The sequence below is a fragment of the Crinia signifera genome, chromosome 4 (genome assembly GCF_055691185.1).
Source record: "Crinia signifera chromosome 4, ASM5569118v1, whole genome shotgun sequence".
NCBI lineage: Eukaryota > Metazoa > Chordata > Amphibia > Anura > Myobatrachidae > Crinia > Crinia signifera.
Genome location: NC_139220.1, coordinates 310,138,919 through 310,159,532, shown reverse-complemented (window position 1 = coordinate 310,159,532; position 20,614 = coordinate 310,138,919). Strand labels below are relative to the sequence as shown.

The window sequence follows — 20,614 nt, the reverse complement described above, 5'->3', positions numbered from 1 at the left end:
CTGCTGGAACTTTTTCCCATCATTGTGGCGGCCGAGTTGTGGGCCAGCCAGTTGGCGGACAGGAACATAGTGTTCTGGTGCGACAACCTAGGGGTGGTCCATGCGATTAATAACCAGCGGGCCACCTCACCAGAGGCGTTGCGCCTGCTGAGACACCTGGTCTTACACTGTCTGCAACACAATATTCATTTTAGAGCCCGACATGTCCCGGGAGTCGACAACAGCATAGCAGATGCACTCTCGAGGTTCCAGTTCGAGAGATTTCGCGAGCTGGCACCAGAGGCTGCTATCACAGGGCTCAGCTGTCCCCCTCTTGTATGGCAGGTCATAGAGTCGGCATGAAGTCCCTGGCCCTGCTATCTTTGGCCCCTTCCACACGTAGAGCTTACGGGGCGGCTTGGAGGGATTGGTCAGCTTTTCGGGTTTCACCGGAGGCCTGCGGTAAGTCGGTCGAGGACCGGTTACTAGCCTTCGTCTGGGAGCATCATAAAAAAGGTAGATCAAAGTCGGCTATGGCGGCGGCTTTGGCAGGGATAGCTTTCCATTCCAAATTGCTTGGGGAACCCGATCCCACCAGGTCTTTCATACTGGCTAAAGCATTGAAAGGGTGGGCTAGGGCACAGCCGGGGGTTCCAGACTCCCGTCGCCCAATTGACGAGCGCATGCTGGAGGACCTCATGCAGTGTTTAAATACGGTAGCTGAGAATGTCTTTGAGGCAGCGCTTTTCAAGGTAGCATTTTCTTTTGCATTTTTTGGCGCCTTTCGGGTAAGCGAGTTAGTGGCCGCTAACAAGCACGCGCTTTCAGGGCTCCTCAAAGAGAATGTAGTTTTTCGCGAGGGGCGGATTCTATGCAAGATAGGGAAATCCAAGACAGACCAAGCGGGTAAGGGCGCCTGGATAACATTAAGAGCACACAGCACTAAGGCTATATGTCCTGTATCTTTGGCTGAAGAGTATGTCTCGGGCGGACCGGGGACCGCGGCACAGTTCCTGGCACACAAGGAGGTGTGGCCACTTACCCGATTCCAGTTTGCGGCTGTGTTTCGAAAGTGTGTCGCGGCTTTGGGTCTCCCCGAGAAGGAGTATGGAACGCATTCGTTCCGAATTGGGGCAGCGACTTGCGCGGCTGCAGCAGGGCTTCCGCCCTCCTCCGTGCAAGCGGTTCGGAGGTGGAAGTCGTCCGCCTATAAAAAATATGTGAGGTTAGATAAGTTGTAATTAGCGCCTGTTGCGCTGGCCCCGAAAACATATTGTTTACAATCGGTTTTGGAACGGTTAGCGTTCTGGAATCGACGGTGTGAAGGGAATTTTTTTACTTTTTCCTCTGCAGGGGACTTAATCACAATTGGCTTCCCCCAACAGTCCACCAGAGGTTTTTTAAGATTTTTCCGCTTCACTCGGGTCTATAGTCAATGCATTTTGGTTGTGTTTTACAGTATAATGTTGTATGCTAACCTTAGGTTTTCTCTTTTTCAGCCCCCCCCCCCCCTCCCTTGATGACTCTGGGCAGGGTTTGGTTAGTGGGGCACTCCTATATATATTGGGCTGCTAGGCACCCTTTGGCGGTCACGGCCCCGGAGCTGTCTCGGGCCCGGGAAGTACAGTGGTTCGGCATTAGGGGTTTTCAGTGGGATGGCCTGTGGGACCTGCTGGTCACCAAAGCCCGAAGATCGGGCAGACCCGACGTGTTAGTCATACACCTGGGAGGCAATGATTTGGTCAAGCGGACCGGCATTGCTTTGACAATTCAAATTGAGACAGACCTGGCGAGGATACAGGCGCGTTGGCCCGGCGTATTGTTGGTTTGGTCCGACATAGTCCCTCGCTTCACATGGCGTGGGTGTCAGAGCATAGAGGCCGTAGAGAAGGCCAGAAAGAAGGTGAACCACGCCGTATCTAGATACATAGTGGCCAGGGGAGGCAAAGCGGTCAGGCATCCCACTATCGTAAAGGATAACCCCAGTCTGTATAGGCCTGATGGGGTACATTTATCGGACCCCGGCATGGCAATTTTCCTGCAGGATATTCTTTCGGGTTTGGTATAGGTAGGGCGTAGTTTAGTTGTTTTGGGGTGGCGGGCCTTGTCACACAGGTTGACCCGGCTGGGTAGTGGTGCCAAGGCAGTGGCGGTTGAGCGCTCTCGACCAGCACTCAGGTGTGGTGTCAGGTGGTCTCCGTGGGGTATGGCCCGCCCCTCTGCCAAGAAGGTAGGCGAGTCCCGACTCAACGCGGTGGGGCGCTGGACACTTCCTGGAAGTGCCCGCGTCTGGCCCTAGGAGGGGCGTGGCATGCCGCTGCGGAGCGGGCTGTACACACAGTTTGTTGAGTGATGCCAGCGAGTGGGGCGACCTGGTCGCCGCCATGAGTGGCATCCGCGTGAGGGTGCTGGTCTCAAGTGCTTCTTCTTGCCATCCCTAAACAATTAGGATCATACCATCTCTTATATATTTGGCTACATCTGTCACTCAAAGTGTGTCTGAAGCTGTAACGCTGGGTGGAGCCTCTGACTCACATGACTGACTCACATGACAGAGAACCAGCCCAGTGAGCCCACAGTGCCAGAGCAGACACCCTCTGCCTCTCCATGTTACACAGCAAAGACACAGCTACTCACCAGACACACCAGGTGAGCGCCCCACACCTCCATACCTCCCAACATGACCCTCTCCAGGAGGGACAGAATGCTCTGTTTGTGGACTTCCATCTTAATATATGATTGTCATCACCTGTTTTAAACAGGGTAATTAATAAGAAAGGTGTTTAAACACAGGTGATGGTAATCCATAAATTAAGAAGAAAGTCCAGAAACAGAGCAATGTATCCCTCCTTGAGAGGGTCATGTTGGGAGGTATGCACCCCCCCCCCCATTTACGGCAACCCCACGATTAAATGGCACATGTAAAACACTGACATGGCTATGGTCGACAATGAGTTTTTGAAGATTTATTTTTCACTTTTTCAATGTTTTCATATTCATTCTCATGTGTCGACATGGACACCAATGAAGTGCCACACTTATGTCAACATTTACATGTGTTGACCTTTCTATGTTGATTTTTTTCTTGTGGCGATTCGCGGCACCCCCGGCGACCCCCCTCCCGCGATTCGCAGCACACCCCCTGCAATTCGCGACCACTCCCGCGATTTGTGGCCCCACCCTGCGACCCCCTCTCCCACGATTTGCGCCAACCCCCCGGGCCCCCCCTCCCGCGGTTCGCAGTACCCCCCACCCCCCGCGACCGCCCCTACTGCGATTCCCCCCCCTGACCCCCCCTCCTGTCATTGCGGCAAACCCCCCGCCCCCCCGACTCACCCTCCCACGATTCACTGCAACCCCCCGCGTCCCCCCTCCCACGATTCGCGGCACCCACACCCCCCCGCGACCCCCCCTCCCGCAATTCACGGCATCCACCCACGACCCCTCCTCCCTTGATTCGCGGACACCCCTCACCTCCTCCCTCCCCCCCACCCCCGCTCGCGATTCATGGCAACCCCAGGATTAAATGGCACATGCAAAACACTGACACGGCTATGGTCGACAATGAAAAAGGTTGACATGAGTTTTTGAAGATTTATTTTTCTTTTTTGAATGTTTTCATATTCATTCTCATGTGTTGACATGGACACCAATGAAGTGCCACACTTATGTCAACATTTACATGTGTTGACCTTTCTGTGTTGATTTTTTCTTGGTGCAATTTTTTTCCAGTGACAATTATGTGCACGTCAACCTACACATCATCAACCAATTCTTTGTATAATATATAACACCTGTTCTGTTTTACTGTAGGTGTTTTAAGTCAGATCTTTTACTGCTACTATTACTGTTTATGTAAATGCATTCTGAATGACAGCAACATCCTACCATCCTTCTACAAGAATATATAACCAACTAGGTGATTCATCGCGCCCCGTGCCCCCCTCTCCCGCAATTCACGGACCCCCCGCGCACCCCCCTCCCACGATTCACGCCCCCTCCCACGATTCAAGTCACCCCCCGCACACACACCTTCCCGCACTTCGCAACCCCCCCTCCCGCAATTCACGCCCCCTCCCACGCTTTGCAGACCCCCGCCCTCTCCCGCGATTCGCGGACACCTGCGCCCCCTCCCTCCCTTGATTCACGGCACCCCTCGCGCCCCTCCCACTATTCACGGCACCCCTAAGCCCCTCTTTAGTCCCCCGAATACTCACACACCCCTATCACTACCCAGCTTCCTGCTCTCCTGAACCGTAACTTCCATCACTGGGGAGTCGCTGACGCTGTTTTGCCCACATGCCCCTATCATGCCTCATAGCCCAGCCACCTGCTCTCATGGACACTAACTCCCGCCCAGTAGGAGGAGACACTGACTCAGGGCCACCATCCTGTACTCCTGTACTGCCACACTGGACCCTCACCCACTGGCAGAAGCTGCACAGTATCTCCCACCCTCCTCTTTAGTCCCTCTTATGCCCACACACCCCTATCACTACCCAGCCTCCTGTTTTCCTGTGTTGTGACCTCCGCCAGTGGGGAGCCGCTGACTCAAAAACGCCCTACTATACTATTGCACACACACACACATCTAAACAACATGCACACACAGCCCCCCCCCCCCCCCCCCCACACCCACAAATGTCACTGTACCATCCACACTATCAATGAACATCTTACTCTGTAACCGCTTTTTAATTAAACAAAACAATACACACCCCCTTCCACATCATATGCTCTCTATTTAACACATTTCACCTATAACTCAAGTTGCAATACAGGCATCTGTCATACAATTCTAACCATCTTTCTCATATACAAATGTTCACAAATTAAGGGGGTGCAGCCCCTTACGACGGTGTGAAGAGCGCCCGTAGGGCGCGATGAATCACCTAGTCTTTACAATAAATATTCTAGATGACCTTTAAACTTACGCAGTTGGTGTCCGTGTCTTATTTATAGTTAAGGTGTCAGTGTGAGTTATTTCTAGGCTTAAGTGTTAGATAAGGGTATAAGATAAAGCAGCATAATTCTCTAGGCGCCTTAGATGTAACAAGGGCCGCATAGGCCCGAGTGTAATTAAGAGCCTGTGAATTTGCAGAGATAAATAAAGCTGTAAACATTAGGATAAGGCCGGAGGCAAATAGTGAGTGGCAGTTAGATCTGCCCTATCAGGTAGCTGGGGGGCGGCAGCTTAGAGAGGGGTACTTATAGGCAGGCAGACAGGCAAGGACTTCCTCTTTGAGTCTGGATTCCCACCCTCCCTTCCCTTCTACGTGCTACCTGGCTTTCGAGCCTTCACCAAATTTAATTTTAGATTCTATTACAATCGGCGGTTGAGCGCTCTCGACCAGCACTCAGGTGTGGTGTCAGGTGGTCTCCGTGGGGTATGGCCCGCCCCTCTGCCAAGAAGGTAGGCGAGTCCCGACTCAACGCGGTGGGGCGCTGGACACTTCCTGGAAGTGCTCGCGTCTGGCCCTAGGAGGGGCATGGCATGCCGCTGCGGATCGGGCTGTACACACAGTTTGTTGAGTGATGCCAGCGAGTGGGGCGACCTGGTCGCCGCCATGAGTGGCATCCGCGTGAGGGTGCTGGTCTCAAGTGCTTCTTCTTGCCATCCCTAAACAATTAGGGTCATACCATCTTTACAATAAATATTCTAGATGACCTTTAAACTTACACAGTTGGTGTCCGTGTCTTATTTATAGTTAAGGTGTCAGTGTGAGTTATTTCTAGGCTTAAGTGTTAAATAAGGGTATAAGATAAAGCAGCATAATTCTCTAGGCGCCTTAAAAGTTTGGCCTGCACATCTGCCGAACTTGAACTTCATTACATCCCGCCCATAGACTGCTCTGTCTTATATGTAATACACTGCAGTCTGGCATGACATTCCGGTATTTTAGTTGATTACAGACCGTTTAATCATAGTATGGAAGACTTATACTGTAGCTTACTACAGGCAAGATGTAGTTATCTATCTATATATAGACGCATACAGTGCAGACAATGACATCCTGTACTCACCGATTTCTGGTGACGTGCAATCTGCCTCTAGAGCTTTGTTAATGCTTCCAACAGCTTGGTTCTGTTGTTCTACGGCAGATGTAAAAGCAGTACGCACTAGTACTTCATGTTGTACTTTAATACTGCCATTCCTGGGGATAGAATGTACATGTTAGTAGGGAGAAAGCAGTAATTGCTAAGGACAACAAAGAGCAGCGCACGTCCCTGTGTGTTCGGGACAGCCGCCCCTACATCGGGTCATGTGCAGGCGTGTGATCGTTTTAGCATTCTAAAAGGGGAGGCCCCCTCCTCTCTGACGGCGAATAGACCTTGTCATTATGCCAGAGTCTATGGCGTATGGGCAGGTCTCCGGGAACATGGCGTCCGTGCCTTGTTCCTGGGGACATATCCAGTGAGCATGAGCAAATCACTCAGAAATGGCTGTTGTGGCCATTTTACAAGTAATTTGTGTCTTTTCTGACTCTAGAGAGGTAAGAATAATATATATATATATATATATATATATATATATATATATATATATATAATGAGCACCCATTATCGAAACACCTTTCATTTAAGGGGATGTAGCCATGGACTTTAACCGCTGGAGCCTAAGGTGACGTAGCAACGGAATCCACGGAGAATTTGCCTTAAAAGAAACTAATTACCTCCCTGTCATTTATCTAGAACAGCCTATGAAATGTCAGAGAAGCTGATTGGTTGCTCTGGACAACTCCCCCCGTTGATCTCCCCTTGTGACATATACTGTACATTTATTCCAACTGAAGAACACTCAGCACCTATAACTGTACATATCAACACATATGTTTGGTTCTTACGTAAGAGATATAATGTTGATTGTGCAATTAAAACGTCCTTGTTTTGTATAAAACTCACACATCTGCAACAAAAGAAAGAGAGAACCGTAAGTTGACATGTGAAAATAACCGCCTGGTAGTAATACCCACTTACAGTATCTACATACATGTGTAACATCATTGGCACAGATTGGGGTCTTAGACACTGGTGTTTCTATGAGTGGTACAATGTAATTACTTACCCTGACAAAATCCTGCAAAAAGGAGCTGTTGCAGATAATCACTGCCAAAATGGCTGCTCATGAAACTAGTCTCTGGAACATGGCAGCAAGTCTTCTTGCCTCTGATATCTAGCACACTGCTGTACTGTTTCTAGTGGTTCTGTTCTCGGAATTCCTAGAAGTACTGTAGGTGCCAGCCCCCAGCTTCTTATGGCTCAGGTAACGAGCTACACCACCACAGCTGAAGTAACTGAGCTTTAGCGCACCCTGAGGCTTGCAGTAGTGGAACTTGGGTATGGTATAACTTACCGACAGTCAGGATTCCGATGGTCGTTTGTCTGACAACGGAATCCCAACTGTTAGGAGCCTGACAGGGGGGCAAGCGCTTTCAATTCTATTCTCCCTCTGTGGGGGTCGTGGACCCCCACTAGGGAAAATAGCCCATGTAAGTTTGGATCCCGATTTTGGAGAAACGACTGTCGTTGATTCATTCGGCACCCATGGGACTTGTGAGTCGCGGGCCCAGGTGGAAAAATGTAATTCGGGCCCCTCCTCTCTACCTCAATAATGTCGACATATGAATGTCAATAAAATCATAATGTTGACAGCCATGACACATGATTGCAGTGTTAACCTTAGGGTCAGGGTTAGAGATAGATCAGTGCTAGCCTGCGATTATGGTTAGAGGTAGACTAGGGTTAAAAAGAGGGCTGCAGCGCCTATTAATCATTTTTAAACTTTTCACCCAACAAATAACTAAAAAAGAAATACATTAGCAGCCAGCCAGACCTCTTCCCTTCCCGTACCCTGTCAATTGGTTCAGTCGCGGTGGTGAGGTCATCACAATGACTCATTCACACTCATTCCTGGTTGCCCTGCATTGTGACTAAGATCCATTAGGTGCCCAATGCTAGACAAGTCTCACAGGACCTGGCGCACAGGGGCGTAACTATAGCACCGCAGCCCCCGCCACCGCGGGGGGCGCTGTGCATGTGGGGGCGCCGGGGCTGCGGTGCTATAGTTAAACCCCCCCTCAATCCCCCGCAGATTTACCTATCGTGCTGGTCTGGGCGGCTCCGTTCTTCTGCTGAGGACCACCACAAAATGGCCGCCCCCATATAGCACACAGTTCTCTGAAACTGTCTGCTGTATGGGGGCGGCCATTTGAATGGGCGGCGGGGCGGGGTAGGGGTGCTCGGGGGGTGGCGGGGTAGGGATGCTCACCGGGGCGGCGACGGGGGGGGGGGGCGCCCTCCCCCCCCTAATGGCAAGGGGCGCCCAAAACGTAGCTACGCCACTGCTGGCGCACAGAGAAAGCCTGTTTGGCATGACTGCAGCAATGATGTATGAGGACACGTCTGTATATGTGGGTAAATAAATAAAATTCTGTAGACACATGATAAGATTTCGGTTCCCCTTCTTGGCCTCCCAGGAGAAAAGAATAACGGTATGGATTCTGACCAGTAGATGACATCATTTGGGGCTTTACACAGCAGAGGGTGGAGCCACAATGATGCCGTTTACAGAGCCACGCCTTTTTTCTCTGGCCCCGCTCCTCCAGGATCTCAAGATGTCTGTTCAATGTCGGCAAATGGGGCCAACGGTATTAACATTTGTAGATAACTATTAATGCAGATATTCCTCTTTATTCTATGTCAGCAGTACGATGGTATTTCAGGCTGTGTTTGGTAATGTATCACTTACCGTCCTGTTGAATTTCTCTGCAAACTTTGTATAATCCTGTGAGTTTTTGTCCTTGAGCGTGTCATTGAATGTCTCGTTGATGGTGACAGTGACTTCCACTTTGACGACGACATTTTCTGTCATACAACAAGACACATGAAGGCACGCATGTAACATGGACAGCACATAAATGTTTACGCAAATTGACATGTACAGTAGGAGGTAAATTTAATAAAGGTTCTAAAGATGAAGAGTGGGGGTGTTTTACGTAGCAACCAATCAGATGCTAGCTATCATTTATCTATCAATTTCCATTATGCAAATGAAAACTACAACGGTGTAACGGTGGGGAGCTTGTAGCGCTATTTGGGCGGGAAGTGCTGCTGATTTTGAAAGGACTGGCCGGACGCTGATTGGCTTAATTCTCTCTGCCAATCAGCATCCGGAAAGTCTTTTCAAAATCAGCAGTGCTTCCTGTCCAGCAAATAGCACTACAAGCTCCAGCCCCCGCTGCCCGGACACCGTTGCACATGGGTAAGTGGGGGTGGGGAATGTATGTATGTGGGGAAGGCCCATTGCAATGTTCTGCCCAGGGGCCCGTGCCAATGCTAAGATGGCCCTGATTAGGGGGTGATTCAGACCGCAGGCGAAATTCGCTCCCCGGACCAATGGTGTGGGTTTGCGCATATTTTGATACATAGTGGGTGGAATGTGGGTGGCCATGGAGCTGGAGCAGGGGAACGCTCATTATTTTATTGCGCATGCCCGTAAAAAAGCCTGCTTGGGGTGGGGGGGCTGATATCACAGGATGTCAGCGCCCGCCCCGAATTCAGCCATCCACGGCCAGGATAAAAGTCAGTTTAGACTGACTGTTATCTATGGACGGGTGATCCATCAACTCGCATGCAAATGCGGGGAATAAATTGGTGGTTGGCGGACGTTCGCCGGGGCAGCGGGCAGGCATTTACCTGCTTGCTAGGCAGCGAATATACGTTTCATTTACAGGGAATATCCTGCAGTATATACGACATGGGCCGGTTATTGGCATACAGTAAGATCAGATACCCACTGGGTAATGGGTGCAATGTGGGGTGCCTCATCATGTCTAGAAGCGCCCCTGGTGACATCAAACTACACCGAGAAGTGACTCTGGGGTACCTTTGCCAGATTCTATGAACTATGGCGTGGAACAGCTGTAAGGGCTGATGACCCCCGTTCTCTCTGCTCCTCCCACTTACTAGAGCAGTGGGTGGGTCATTATAACCAAAGGTGTTACAAGACGTGACACCAAACTGCCAACTCATCCGCAGTGATAAAAGCCAGATGCTGCATGTGACATTAACCTGCAACACCTGGCTCCTATTACTGAGAAGGAGCTGTCAGAGTCAGATTAAACCCTCCCTCCCACCAGCAACCAGTTCTGACAACACCCACAGCACACCTCCACCTAAACGATTCCCACACCAGGATCCCCCTCCCCTCTTCACCACTCCCCTCTGCTCTGCCCTGCAGCTCCAAACAGTACTGTAAGAGTCTCTAGGGGCATTGGAATAAAGTTATCGGGGATTACCTTACAAAGTCAGCCCCTTTTAGTGATGTCATTAGAGGTTCACAATATTTCAAGACCCCGTTCCAGATACTGTAGCTACACCTCTTTTTCAGGCACAGGATTGGGCAAAAGAAAAGGAGTTTTCTTGACCATCCCGGGTGTCAATGACCCTGGTGCCGCCCAGTGCACTGTGGTTGTGAGACATCCAGGGAGAAGTTATAAAACAGAGGACAATCACTGTAGTAAATATACCCCTTGGTTTCTCAAAATAATGGCACCGCAATAGCCAGTGCGACTAAGTGACAAAATTTTTTTGCATAAAGATAAAAAAAAATCCAAACCTACCTATTGTCTGTTCACTTAGAATAAATTCGCACTTCACCCCGTAGAATTTTTTTGGGCACTTGCACTTTATTCCATCGTAAATGCCTCCATTTTGACAGCCGCCCCCTAAATAATGAGAAAGGAAAAACCATCATAGAATTCTGGTCTAGAACTGTAACATATTCATACACATACAGTATATATAGATATATATATATATATGTAATACAGATACACATTCCGAGATTATTACTTCTGAGTGGAGAAGAGGTATCAAGTCTTGGAGATACTGCCAAATAAATGGGGTTGGGATCATTTGGTCTACAGCATGATGGTCAACAGTCATTAGGTAGACACCATTAGGTCGACATGGGAAAAGGTCGACATGGGTCTAGGTTGACATGGGAAAAGGTCGACATGGGAAAAGGTCGAAAGGCCATTAGTTCGTCAGGTCATTAGTTCGACAGGTCATTAGATTGACAGTGTCTAGCTCGACAGTCAAAAGGTTGACATGGAATTTTTCACTGTTTTTTTTTTACCTGAATGTCAACACAGTCGACATGGACACAGTTTAATGTGCACCGCATCCCCTCGCATTGCTCGCTGCAAATGACTGTATTCCGATAAATGAGAGTTAGAAGATGCTCTGCTGCATTGGCCAACTTCTGCTGGAGCTCTCACCAATACCCGACACATCTCCCCCAGTAGCATAAGGCCTGAGTCAGCTAGGTACGCTATGCCAATGTATTTGTAGTTAAGTAATTATCAGCCGAAGAGGCCTGGATCTCCGTTGATGGAGGAAGTTTCTCTTACCTCTACCAAGTACCCGCGATGGGTGCCGCGAGCCACCTGATGGAGTTGCAGTGATCTGATCCCTGAATCCTAGGACGCATATCACATCACTAGCAGGAGGCGCCTACTTGTAATAGAAGCCTAATGCTGCATTTATAGACAGAGAAATCGCTTGCTAGGCAGCAGAGGCAACAGCTACTCAAACCATCTTAATGAGCCCAACAGTGTGGTGTCTACAGATTGAAGCCAGCACGTTCTCAGGCTGTTAGGTGGAATTATATGCTGGCAGTGGGTGCGTACACTGCTGATGTCATCGGAAATGTGCTGGAAGGATAAGCAGATAGGGTTCTTCTTATGGGCGTTAGGGGACTGCCATGGGTGCGCCATCGTGGGCCCATACGCAGAGAAAAGAAGCTTCACTCTAATGTAACATATACATGTACACCTGATGAATGGCTGATTCCAGCATTGGCATACCGTATATCAACAGGTACGATTATGGCAAAATATGCTATATAAGTATCAGCAGCATCATCAGCCCCAGAACCACAACCACATATACAATGGATACAGTTATCCATTTTGCGTAAGTGTCCACAGATATGAATGTACAATATAAGCAAAGCTTGCTAAAAATTCTATTAATTTTGTGTTATATTAGTTTTATTGTATGACTGCCTATATTTCATTTAACCATCCTAACAGATGTAATTGTCTACTAGAAATGTATTAAATGAATAAATAATAAAACAACAACTAAATAATACTGTAATGCGGCACTTACCTGACACAGTGGTGGTGGACTGACTGGTACTGGGGATTACAGGCAGCGGTGTTTTCTGTGTTGTTGTATTAGGATTTGTACTTGTTTTTGTGGTTAATTCAGAGGTAGTTTCAGTGTTTGTTGGTGGTTCTGTGGTAGAGACAGTGGTAGGCGGTGTAGTAGATTCTGTCCTTTTTTCAGTGGTAGTTTCAGTGTTTGTTGGTGGTTCTGTGGTGGACACATTGGTTAAATGTGTTGTATATTCAGTAGTTTTTTCGGTGGAAGTTTCAGTGTTTGTTGGTGGTTCTGTGGTGGAGACAGTGGTAGGCTGTGTTGTAGATTCTGTCCTTTTTCCAGTTGTAGTTTTAGTGTTTGTTGATGGTTCTGTGGTGGAGACAGTGGTAGGTTGTGTTGTACTTTCTGTTGTTTTTTCCGTGGAGGTATCATTATCTGTTGGTGGCTTTGTGGTTAAGACAGTGGTAGACTGTGTTGTAGATTCCATCGTTTTTTCAGTGGAAGTTTCAGTGTTTTTTGGTGGTTCTATGGTGGAGACAGTGGTAGACTGTGTTGTAGATTCCGTAGTTTTTTCAGTGGTAGTTTTAGTGTTTGTTGGTGGTTCTGTGGTGGAGACAGTGGTAGACTGTGTTGTAGATTCTGTCGTTTTTTCAATGGTAGTTTCAGAGTTTGTTGGTGGTTCTGTGGTGGAGACAGTGGTAGGCTGTGTTGTAGAGTCTGTTGGTGTTTCAGTAGTCATTTCAGTATCTGTTTGTGGTTCTGTGGTTGAGACAGTGGTGGGCTGTGTTGTAGATTCTGTAGTTTTTTCAGTGGTAGTTTCAGTGTTTGTTGGTGGTTTTGTGGTGGAGACAGTGGTAGGCTGTGTTGTAGACTCTGTACTTTTTTCAGTAGTAGTTTCAGTATCTGTTGGTGGTTCTGTGGTTGAGACAGTGGTGGGCTGTGTTGTAGATTCTGTAGGTTTTTCAGTGGTAGTTTCAGTGTTTGTCGGTGGCTCTGTGGTGGAGACAGTGGTAGGCTGTGTTGTAGACTCTGTACTTTTTTCTGTGGTAGTTTCAGTGACTGTTGGTTGTTCTGTAGTGGAGAAAGTGGTAGGCTGTGTTGTAGATTCTGTTGGTGTTTCAGAGGTAGTTTCAATGTTTGGTGATGGTTTTGTGGTTGAGACAGTGGTAGCCTGTGTTGTAGATTCTGTATTTTTTTCTGTGGTAGTTTCAGTGTCTGTTGGTAGTTCTGTGGTGGAGACAGTGGTAGGCTGTGTTGTAGATTCTGTTGGTGTTTCAGAGGTACTTTCAGTGTTTGGTGATGGTTTTGTGGTTGAGACAGTGGTAGCCTGTGTTGTAGATTCTGTATTTTTTTCTGTGGTAGTTTCAGTGTCTATTGGAAGTTCTGTGGTGGAGACAGTGGTAGTCTGTGTTGTAGATTCTGTCGTTTTCTCAGTGGTAGTATCAGTGTTGGTTAGTGGTTTTGTGGTGGGGACAGTGGTAGGCTGCGTTGTAGATTCTGTCGTTTTCTCAGTGGTAGTTTCAGTGTTTGTTGGTTGTTCTGTGGTGGGGACAGTGGTAGGCTGCGTTGTAGATTCTGTCGTTTTCTCAGTGGTAGTTTCAGTGTTTGTTGGTTGTTCTGTGGTGGGGACAGTGGTAGGCTGCGTTGTAGATTCTGTCGTTTTCTCAGTGGTAGTTTCAGTGTTTGTTGGTTGTTCTGTAGTGGAGACAGTGGTAGGCTGCGTTGTAGATTCTATCATTTTCTCAGTGGTAGTTTCAGTGTTTGTTGGTAGTTCTGTGGTGGGGACAGTGGTAGGCTGCGTTGTAGATTCTGTTGTTTTCTCAGTGGTAGTTTCAGTGTTTGTTGGTTGTTCTGTGGTGGGGACAGTGGTGGGCTGTGTTGTAGATTCTGTTGTTTTCTCAGTGGTAGTATCAGTGTTGGTTAGTGGTTCTGTGGTGGGGACAGTGGTAGGCTGCGTTGTAGATTCTGTCGTTTTCTCAGTGGTAGTTTCAGTGTTTGTTGGTTGTTCTGTGGTGGGGACAGTGGTAGGCTGCGTTGTAGATTCTGTCGTTTTCTCAGTGGTAGTTTCAGTGTTTGTTGGTTGTTCTGTGGTGGGGACAGTGGTAGGCTGCGTTGTAGATTCTGTTGTTTTCTCAGTGGTAGTTTCAGTGTTTGTTGGTTGTTCTGTGGTGGGGACAGTGGTGGGCTGCGTTGTAGATTCTGTCTTTTTCTCAGTGGTAGTTTCAGTGTTTGTTGGTTGTTCTGTGGTGGGGACAGTGGTGGGCTGTGTTGTAGATTCTGTCGTTTTCTCAGTGGTAGTATCAGTGTTGGTTAGTGGTTCTGTGGTGGGGACAGTGGTAGGCTGCGTTGTAGATTCTGTCGTTTTCTCAGTGGTAGTTTCAGTGTTTGTTAGTGGTTCTGTGGTGGGGACAGTGGTAGGCTGCGTTGTAGATTCTGTCGTTTTCTCAGTGGTAGTTTCAGTGTTTGTTGGTTGTTCTGTGGTGGGGACAGTGGTAGGCTGCGTTGTAGATTCTGTCGTTTTCTCAGTGGTAGTTTCAGTGTTGGTTAGTGGTTCTGTAGTGGAGACAGTGGTGGGCTGTGTTGTAGATTCTGTCGTTTTCTCAGTGGTAGTTTCAGTGTTGGTTAGTGGTTCTGTAGTGGAGAAAGTGATAGGCTGCGTTGTAGATTCTGTCGTTTTCTCAGTGGTAGTTTCAGTGTTGGTTAGTTGTTCTGTAGTGGAGACAGTGGTAGGCTGCGTTGTAGATTCTGTCATTTTCTCAGTGGTAGTTTCAGTGTTTGTTGGTTGTTCTGTGGTGGGGACAGTGGTAGGCTGCGTTGTAGATTCTGTTGTTTTCTCAGTGGTAGTTTCAGTGTTTGTTGGTTGTTCTGTGGTGGGGACAGTGGTGGGCTGTGTTGTAGATTCTGTTGTTTTCTCAGTGGTAGTATCAGTGTTGGTTAGTGGTTCTGTGGTGGGGACAGTGGTAGGCTGCGTTGTAGATTCTGTCGTTTTCTCAGTGGTAGTTTCAGTGTTTGTTGGTTGTTCTGTGGTGGGGACAGTAGTAGGCTGCGTTGTAGATTCTGTCGTTTTCTCAGTGGTAGTTTCAGTGTTTGTTGGTTGTTCTGTGGTGGGGACAGTGGTAGGCTGCGTTGTAGATTCTGTCGTTTTCTCAGTGGTAGTTTCAGTGTTTGTTGGTTGTTCTGTGGTGGGGACAGTGGTGGGCTGTGTTGTAGATTCTGTCGTTTTCTCAGTGGTAGTATCAGTGTTGGTTAGTGGTTCTGTGGTGGGGACAGTGGTAGGCTGCGTTGTAGATTCTGTCGTTTTCTCAGTTGTAGTTTCAGTGTTTGTTAGTGGTTCTGTGGTGGGGACAGTGGTAGGCTGCGTTGTAGATTCTGTCGTTTTCTCAGTGGTAGTTTCAGTGTTTGTTGGTTGTTCTGTGGTGGGGACAGTGGTAGGCTGCGTTGTAGATTCTGTCGTTTTCTCAGTGGAAGTTTCAGTGTTGGTTAGTAGTTCTGTAGTGGAGACAGTGGTAGGCTGCGTTGTAGATTCTGTCGTTTTCTCAGTGGTAGTTTCAGTGTTGGTTAGTGGTTCTGTAGTGGAGACAGTGGTAGGCTGCGTTGTAGATTCTGTCGTTTTCTCAGTGGTAGTTTCAGTGTTTGTTGGTGGTTCTGTGGTGGGGACAGTGGTAGGCTGCGTTGTTGATTCTGTCGTTTTCTCAGTGGTAGTTTCAGTGTTTGTTGGTTGTTCTGTGGTGGGGACAGTGGTGGGCTGTGTTGTAGATTCTGTCGTTTTCTCAGTGGTAGTATCAGTGTTGGTTAGTGGTTCTGTGGTGGCGACAGTGGTAGTCTGCGTTGTAGATTCTGTTGTTTTCTCAGTGGTAGTTTCAGTGTTTGTTGGTTGTTCTGTGGTGGGGACAGTGGTAGGCTGCGTTGTAGATACTGTCGTTTTCTCAGTGGTAGTTTCAGTGTTTGTTGGTTGTTCTGTGGTGGGGACAGTGGTAGGCTGCGTTGTAGATTCTGTTGTTTTCTCAGTGGTAGTTTCAGTGTTGGTTAGTGGTTCTGTAGTGGAGACAGTTGTAGGCTGCGTTGTAGATTCTGTCGTTTTCTCAGTGGTAGTTTCAGTGTTTGTTGGTGGTTCTGTGGTGGGGACAGTGGTAGGCTGCGTTGTAGATTCTGTCGTTTTCTCAGTGGTAGTTTCAGTGTTTGTTGGTTGTTCTGTGGTGGGGACAGTGGTAGGCTGCGTTGTAGATTCTGTCGTTTTCTCAGAGGTAGTTTCAGTGTTTGTTGGTTGTTCTGTGGTGGGGACAGTGGTGGGCTGTGTTGTAGATTCTGTCGTTTTCTCAGTGGTAGTATCAGTGTTGGTTAGTGGTTCTGTGGTGGGGACAGTGGTAGGCTGCGTTGTAGATTCTATCGTTTTCTCAGTGGTAGTTTCAGTGTTTGTTGGTTGTTCTGTGGTGGGGACAGTGGTAGGCTGCGTTGTAGATTCTGTCATTTTCTCAGTGGTAGTTTCAGTGTTTGTTGGTTGTTCTGTGGTGGGGACAGTGGTAGGCTGCGTTGTAGATTCTGTCGTTTTCTCAGTGGTAGTTTCAGTTTTGGTTAGTGGTTCTGTAGTGGAGACAGTGGTAGGCTGCGTTGTAGATTCTGTCGTTTTCTCAGTGGTAGTTTCAGTGTTGGTTAGTGCTTCTGTAGTGGAGACAGTGGTAGGCTGCGTTGTAGATTCTGTCGTTTTCTCAGTGGTAGTTTCAGTGTTTGTTGGTGGTTCTGTGGTGGGGACAGTGGTAGGCTGCGTTGTAGATTCTGTCGTTTTCTCAGTGGTAGTTTCAGTGTTTGTTGGTTGTTCTGTGGTGGGGACAGTGGTGGGCTGTGTTGTAGATTCTGTTGTTTTCTCAGTGGTAGTATCAGTGTTGGTTAGTTGTTCTGTGGTGGGGACAGTGGTAGGCTGCGTTGTAGATTCTGTCGTTTTCTCAGTGGTAGTTTCAGTGTTTGTTGGTGGATCTGTGGTGGGGACAGTGCTAGGCTGCGTTGTAGATTCTGTCGTTTTCTCAGTGGTAGTTTCAGTGTTTGTTGGTTGTTCTGTGGTGGGGACAGTGGTAGGCTGCGTTGTAGATTCTGTCGTTTTCTCAGTGGTAGTTTCAGTGTTTGTTGGCTGTTCTGTGGTGGGGACAGTGGTGGGCTGTGTTGTAGATTCTGTCGTTTTCTCAGTGGTAGTTTCAGTGTTTGTTGGTTGTTCTGTGGTGGGGACAGTGGTAGGCTGCGTTGTAGATTCTGTGGTTTTCTCAGTGGTAGTTTCAGTGTTTGTTGGTTGTTCTGCGGTGGGGACAGTGGTGGGCTGTGTTGTAGATTCTGTCGTTTTCTCAGTGGTAGTATCAGTGTTGTTTAGTGGTTCTGTGGTGGGGACAGTGGTAGGCTGCGTTGTAGATTCTGTCATTTTCTCAGTGGTAGTTTCAGTGTTTGTTGGTTGTTCTGCGGTGGGGACAGTGGTGGGCTGTGTTGTAGATTCTGACGTTTTCTCAGTGGTAGTATCAATGTTGGTTAGTGGTTCTGTGGTGGCGACAGTGGTAGGCTGCGTTGTAGATTCTGTCGTTTTCTCAGTGGTAGTTTCAGTGTTTGTTGGTTGTTCTGTGGTGGGGACAGTGGTAGGCTGCGTTGTAGATTCTGTCGTTTTCTCAGTGGTAGTTTCAGTGTTTGTTGGTTGTTCTGTGGTGGGGACAGTGGTGGGCTGTGTTGTAGATTCTGTCATTTTCTCAGTGGTAGTATCAGTGTTGGTTAGTGGTTCTGTGGTGGGGACAGTGTTAGGCTGCGTTGTAGATTCTGTCGTTTGCTCAGTGGTAGTTTCAGTGTTTGTTGGTTGTTCTGTGGTGGGGACAGTGGTAGGCTGCGTTGTAGATTCTGTCGTTTTCTCAGTGGTAGTTTCAGTGTTTGTTGGTTGTTCTGTGGTGGGGACAGTGGTAGGCTGCGTTGTAGATTCTGTCGTTTTCTCAGTGGTAGTTTCAGTGTTGGTTAGTAGTTCTGTAGTGGAGACAGTGGTAGGCTGCGTTGTAGATTCTGTCGTTTTCTCAGTGGTAGTTTCAGTGTTGGTTAGTGGTTCTGTAGTGGAGACAGTGGTAGGCTGCGTTGTAGATTCTGTCGTTTTCTCAGTGGTAGTTTCAGTGTTTGTTGGTGGTTCTGTGGTGGGGACAGTGGTAGGTTGCGTTGTAGATTCTGTCGTTTTCTCAGTGGTAGTTTCAGTGTTTGTTGGTTGTTCTGTGGTGGGGACAGTGGTGGGCTGTGTTGTAGATTCTGTCGTTTTCTCAGTGGTAGTATCAGTGTTTGTTGGTTGTTCTGTGGTGGGGACAGTGGTGGGCTGTGTTGTAGATTCTGTAGTTTTCTCAGTGGTAGTTTCAGTGTTTGTTAGTTGTTCTGTGGTGGGGACAGTGGTAGGCTGCGTTGTAGATTCTGTCGTTTTCTCAGTGGTAGTTTCAGTGTTTGTTGGTGGATCTGTGGTGGGGACAGTGGTAGGCTGCGTTGTAGATTCTGTCGTTTTCTCAGTGGTAGTTTCAGTGTTTGTTGGCTGTTCTGTGGTGGGGACAGTGGTGGGCTGTGTTGTATATTCTGTCGTTTTCTTAGTGGTAGTATCAGTGTTGGTTAGTGGTTCTGTGGTGGGGACAGTGGTAGGCTGCGTTGTAGATTCTGTCGTTTTCTCAGTGGTAGTTTCAGTGTTTGTAAGTTGTTCTGTGGTGGGGACAGTGGTAGGCTGCGTTGTAGATTCTGTCGTTTTCTCAGTGGTAGTTTCAGTGTTTGTTGGTGGATCTGTGGTGGGGACAGTGGTAGGCTGCGTTGTAGATTCTGTCGTTTTCTCAGTGGTAGTTTCAGTGTTTGTTGGCTGTTCTGTGGTGGGGACAGTGGTGGGCTGTGTTGTAGATTCTGTCATTTTCTCAGTGGTAGTATCAGTGTTGGTTAGTGGTTCTGTGGTGGGGACAGTGGTAGGCTGCGTTGTAGATTCTGTCGTTTTCTCAGTGGTAGTTTCAGTGTTTGTTGGTTGTTCTGTGGTGGGGACAGTGGTAGGCTGCGTTGTAGATTCTGTCGTTTTCTCAGTGGTAGTTTTAGTGTTTGTTGGTTGTTCTGTGGTGGGGACAGTGGTGGGCTGTGTTGTAGATTCTGTCGTTTTGTCAGTGGTAGTATCAGTGTTGGTTAGTGGTTCTGTGGTGGGGACAGTGGTAGGCTGCGTTGTAGATTCTGTCGTTTTCTCAGTGGTAGTTTCAGTGTTTGTTGGTTGTTCTGTGGTGGGGACAGTGGTAGGCTGCGTTGTAGATTCTGTCGTTTTCTCAGTGGTAGTTTCAGTGTTTGTTGGTTGTTCTGTGGTGGGGACTGTGGTAGGCTGCGTTGTAGATTCTGTCATTTTCTCAGTGGTAGTTTCAGTGTTGGTTAGTGGTTCTGTAGTGGAGACAGTGGTAGGCTGCGTTGTAGATTCTGTCGTTTTCTCAGTGGTAGTTTCAGTGTTGGTTAGTGGTTCTGTAGTGGAGACAGTGGTAGGCTGCGTTGTAGATTCTGTTGTTTTCTCAGTGGTAGTTTCAGTGTTGGTTAGTGGTTCTGTAGTGGAGACAGTGGTAGGCTGCGTTGTAGATTCTGTTGTTTTCTCAGTGGTAGTTTCAGTGTTTGTTGGTGGTTCTGTGGTGGGGACAGTGGTAGGCTGCGTTGTAGATTCTGTCGTTTTCTCAGTGGTAGTTTCAGTGTTTGTTGGTTGTTCTGTGGTGGGGACAGTGGTGGGCTGTGTTGTAGATTCTGTCGTTTTCTCAGTGGTAGTATCAGTGTTGGTTAGTGGTTCTGTGGTGGGGACAGTGGTAGGCTGCATTGTAGATTCTGTCGTTTTCTCAGTGGTAGTTTCAGTGTTTGTTAGTTGTTCTGTGGTGGGGACAGTGGTAGGCTGCGTTGTAGATTCTGTCGTTTTCTCAGTGGTAGTTTCAGTGTTTGTTGGTGGATCTGTGGTGGGGACAGTGGTAGGCTGCGTTGTAGATTCTGTCGTTTTCTCAGTGGTAGTTTCAGTGTTTGTTGGCTGTTCTGTGGTGGGGACAGTGGTGGGCTGTGTTGTAGATTCTGTCGTTTTCTCAGTGGTAGTATCAGTGTTGGTTAGTGGTTCTGTGGTGGGGACAGTGGTAGGCTGCGTTGTAGATTCTGTCGTTTTCTCAGTGATAGTTTCAGTGTTTGTTGGTTGTTCTGTGGTGGGGACAGTGGTAGGCTGCGTTGTAGATTCTGTCGTTTTCTCAGTGGTAGTTTCAGTGTTGGTTAGTGGTTCTGTGGTGGAGACAGTGGTAGGCTGTGTTGTAGATCCTGTCGTTTTCTCAGTGGTAGTTTCAGTGTTTGTTGGTTGTTCTGTGGTGGGGACAGTGGTGGGCTGCGTTGTAGATTCTGTCGTTTTCTCAGTGGTAGTTTCAGTGTTGGTTAGTGGTTCTGTGGTGGAGACAGTGGTAGGCTGTGTTGTAGATTCTGTCGTTTTCTCAGTGGTAGTTTC

The 20,614-nt window shown here is 48.0% G+C and overlaps 1 protein-coding gene across 1 annotated transcript in view; it reads right to left on the bottom strand.

Annotated features, from left to right (window-relative positions):
* LOC146073332 (uncharacterized) overlaps window positions 1–20,614 on the bottom strand; it is a 78,373-nt gene that overhangs the window by 15,830 nt on the left and 41,929 nt on the right. The window contains exons 3-12 of the mRNA XM_083180509.1: window positions 19,575–20,419; window positions 18,227–18,437; window positions 16,823–17,167; window positions 16,199–16,387; window positions 15,575–15,841; window positions 12,157–13,633; window positions 10,602–10,706; window positions 8,729–8,844; window positions 6,825–6,886; window positions 6,004–6,134 (exon numbers count right to left, since the gene is read on the bottom strand). Of these exons, the coding sequence (XP_083036635.1) occupies window positions 6,004–6,134; window positions 6,825–6,886; window positions 8,729–8,844; window positions 10,602–10,706; window positions 12,157–13,633; window positions 15,575–15,841; window positions 16,199–16,387; window positions 16,823–17,167; window positions 18,227–18,437; window positions 19,575–20,419 (3,748 nt within the window). The remainder of the gene's footprint in view (window positions 1–6,003; window positions 6,135–6,824; window positions 6,887–8,728; window positions 8,845–10,601; window positions 10,707–12,156; window positions 13,634–15,574; window positions 15,842–16,198; window positions 16,388–16,822; window positions 17,168–18,226; window positions 18,438–19,574; window positions 20,420–20,614) is intronic.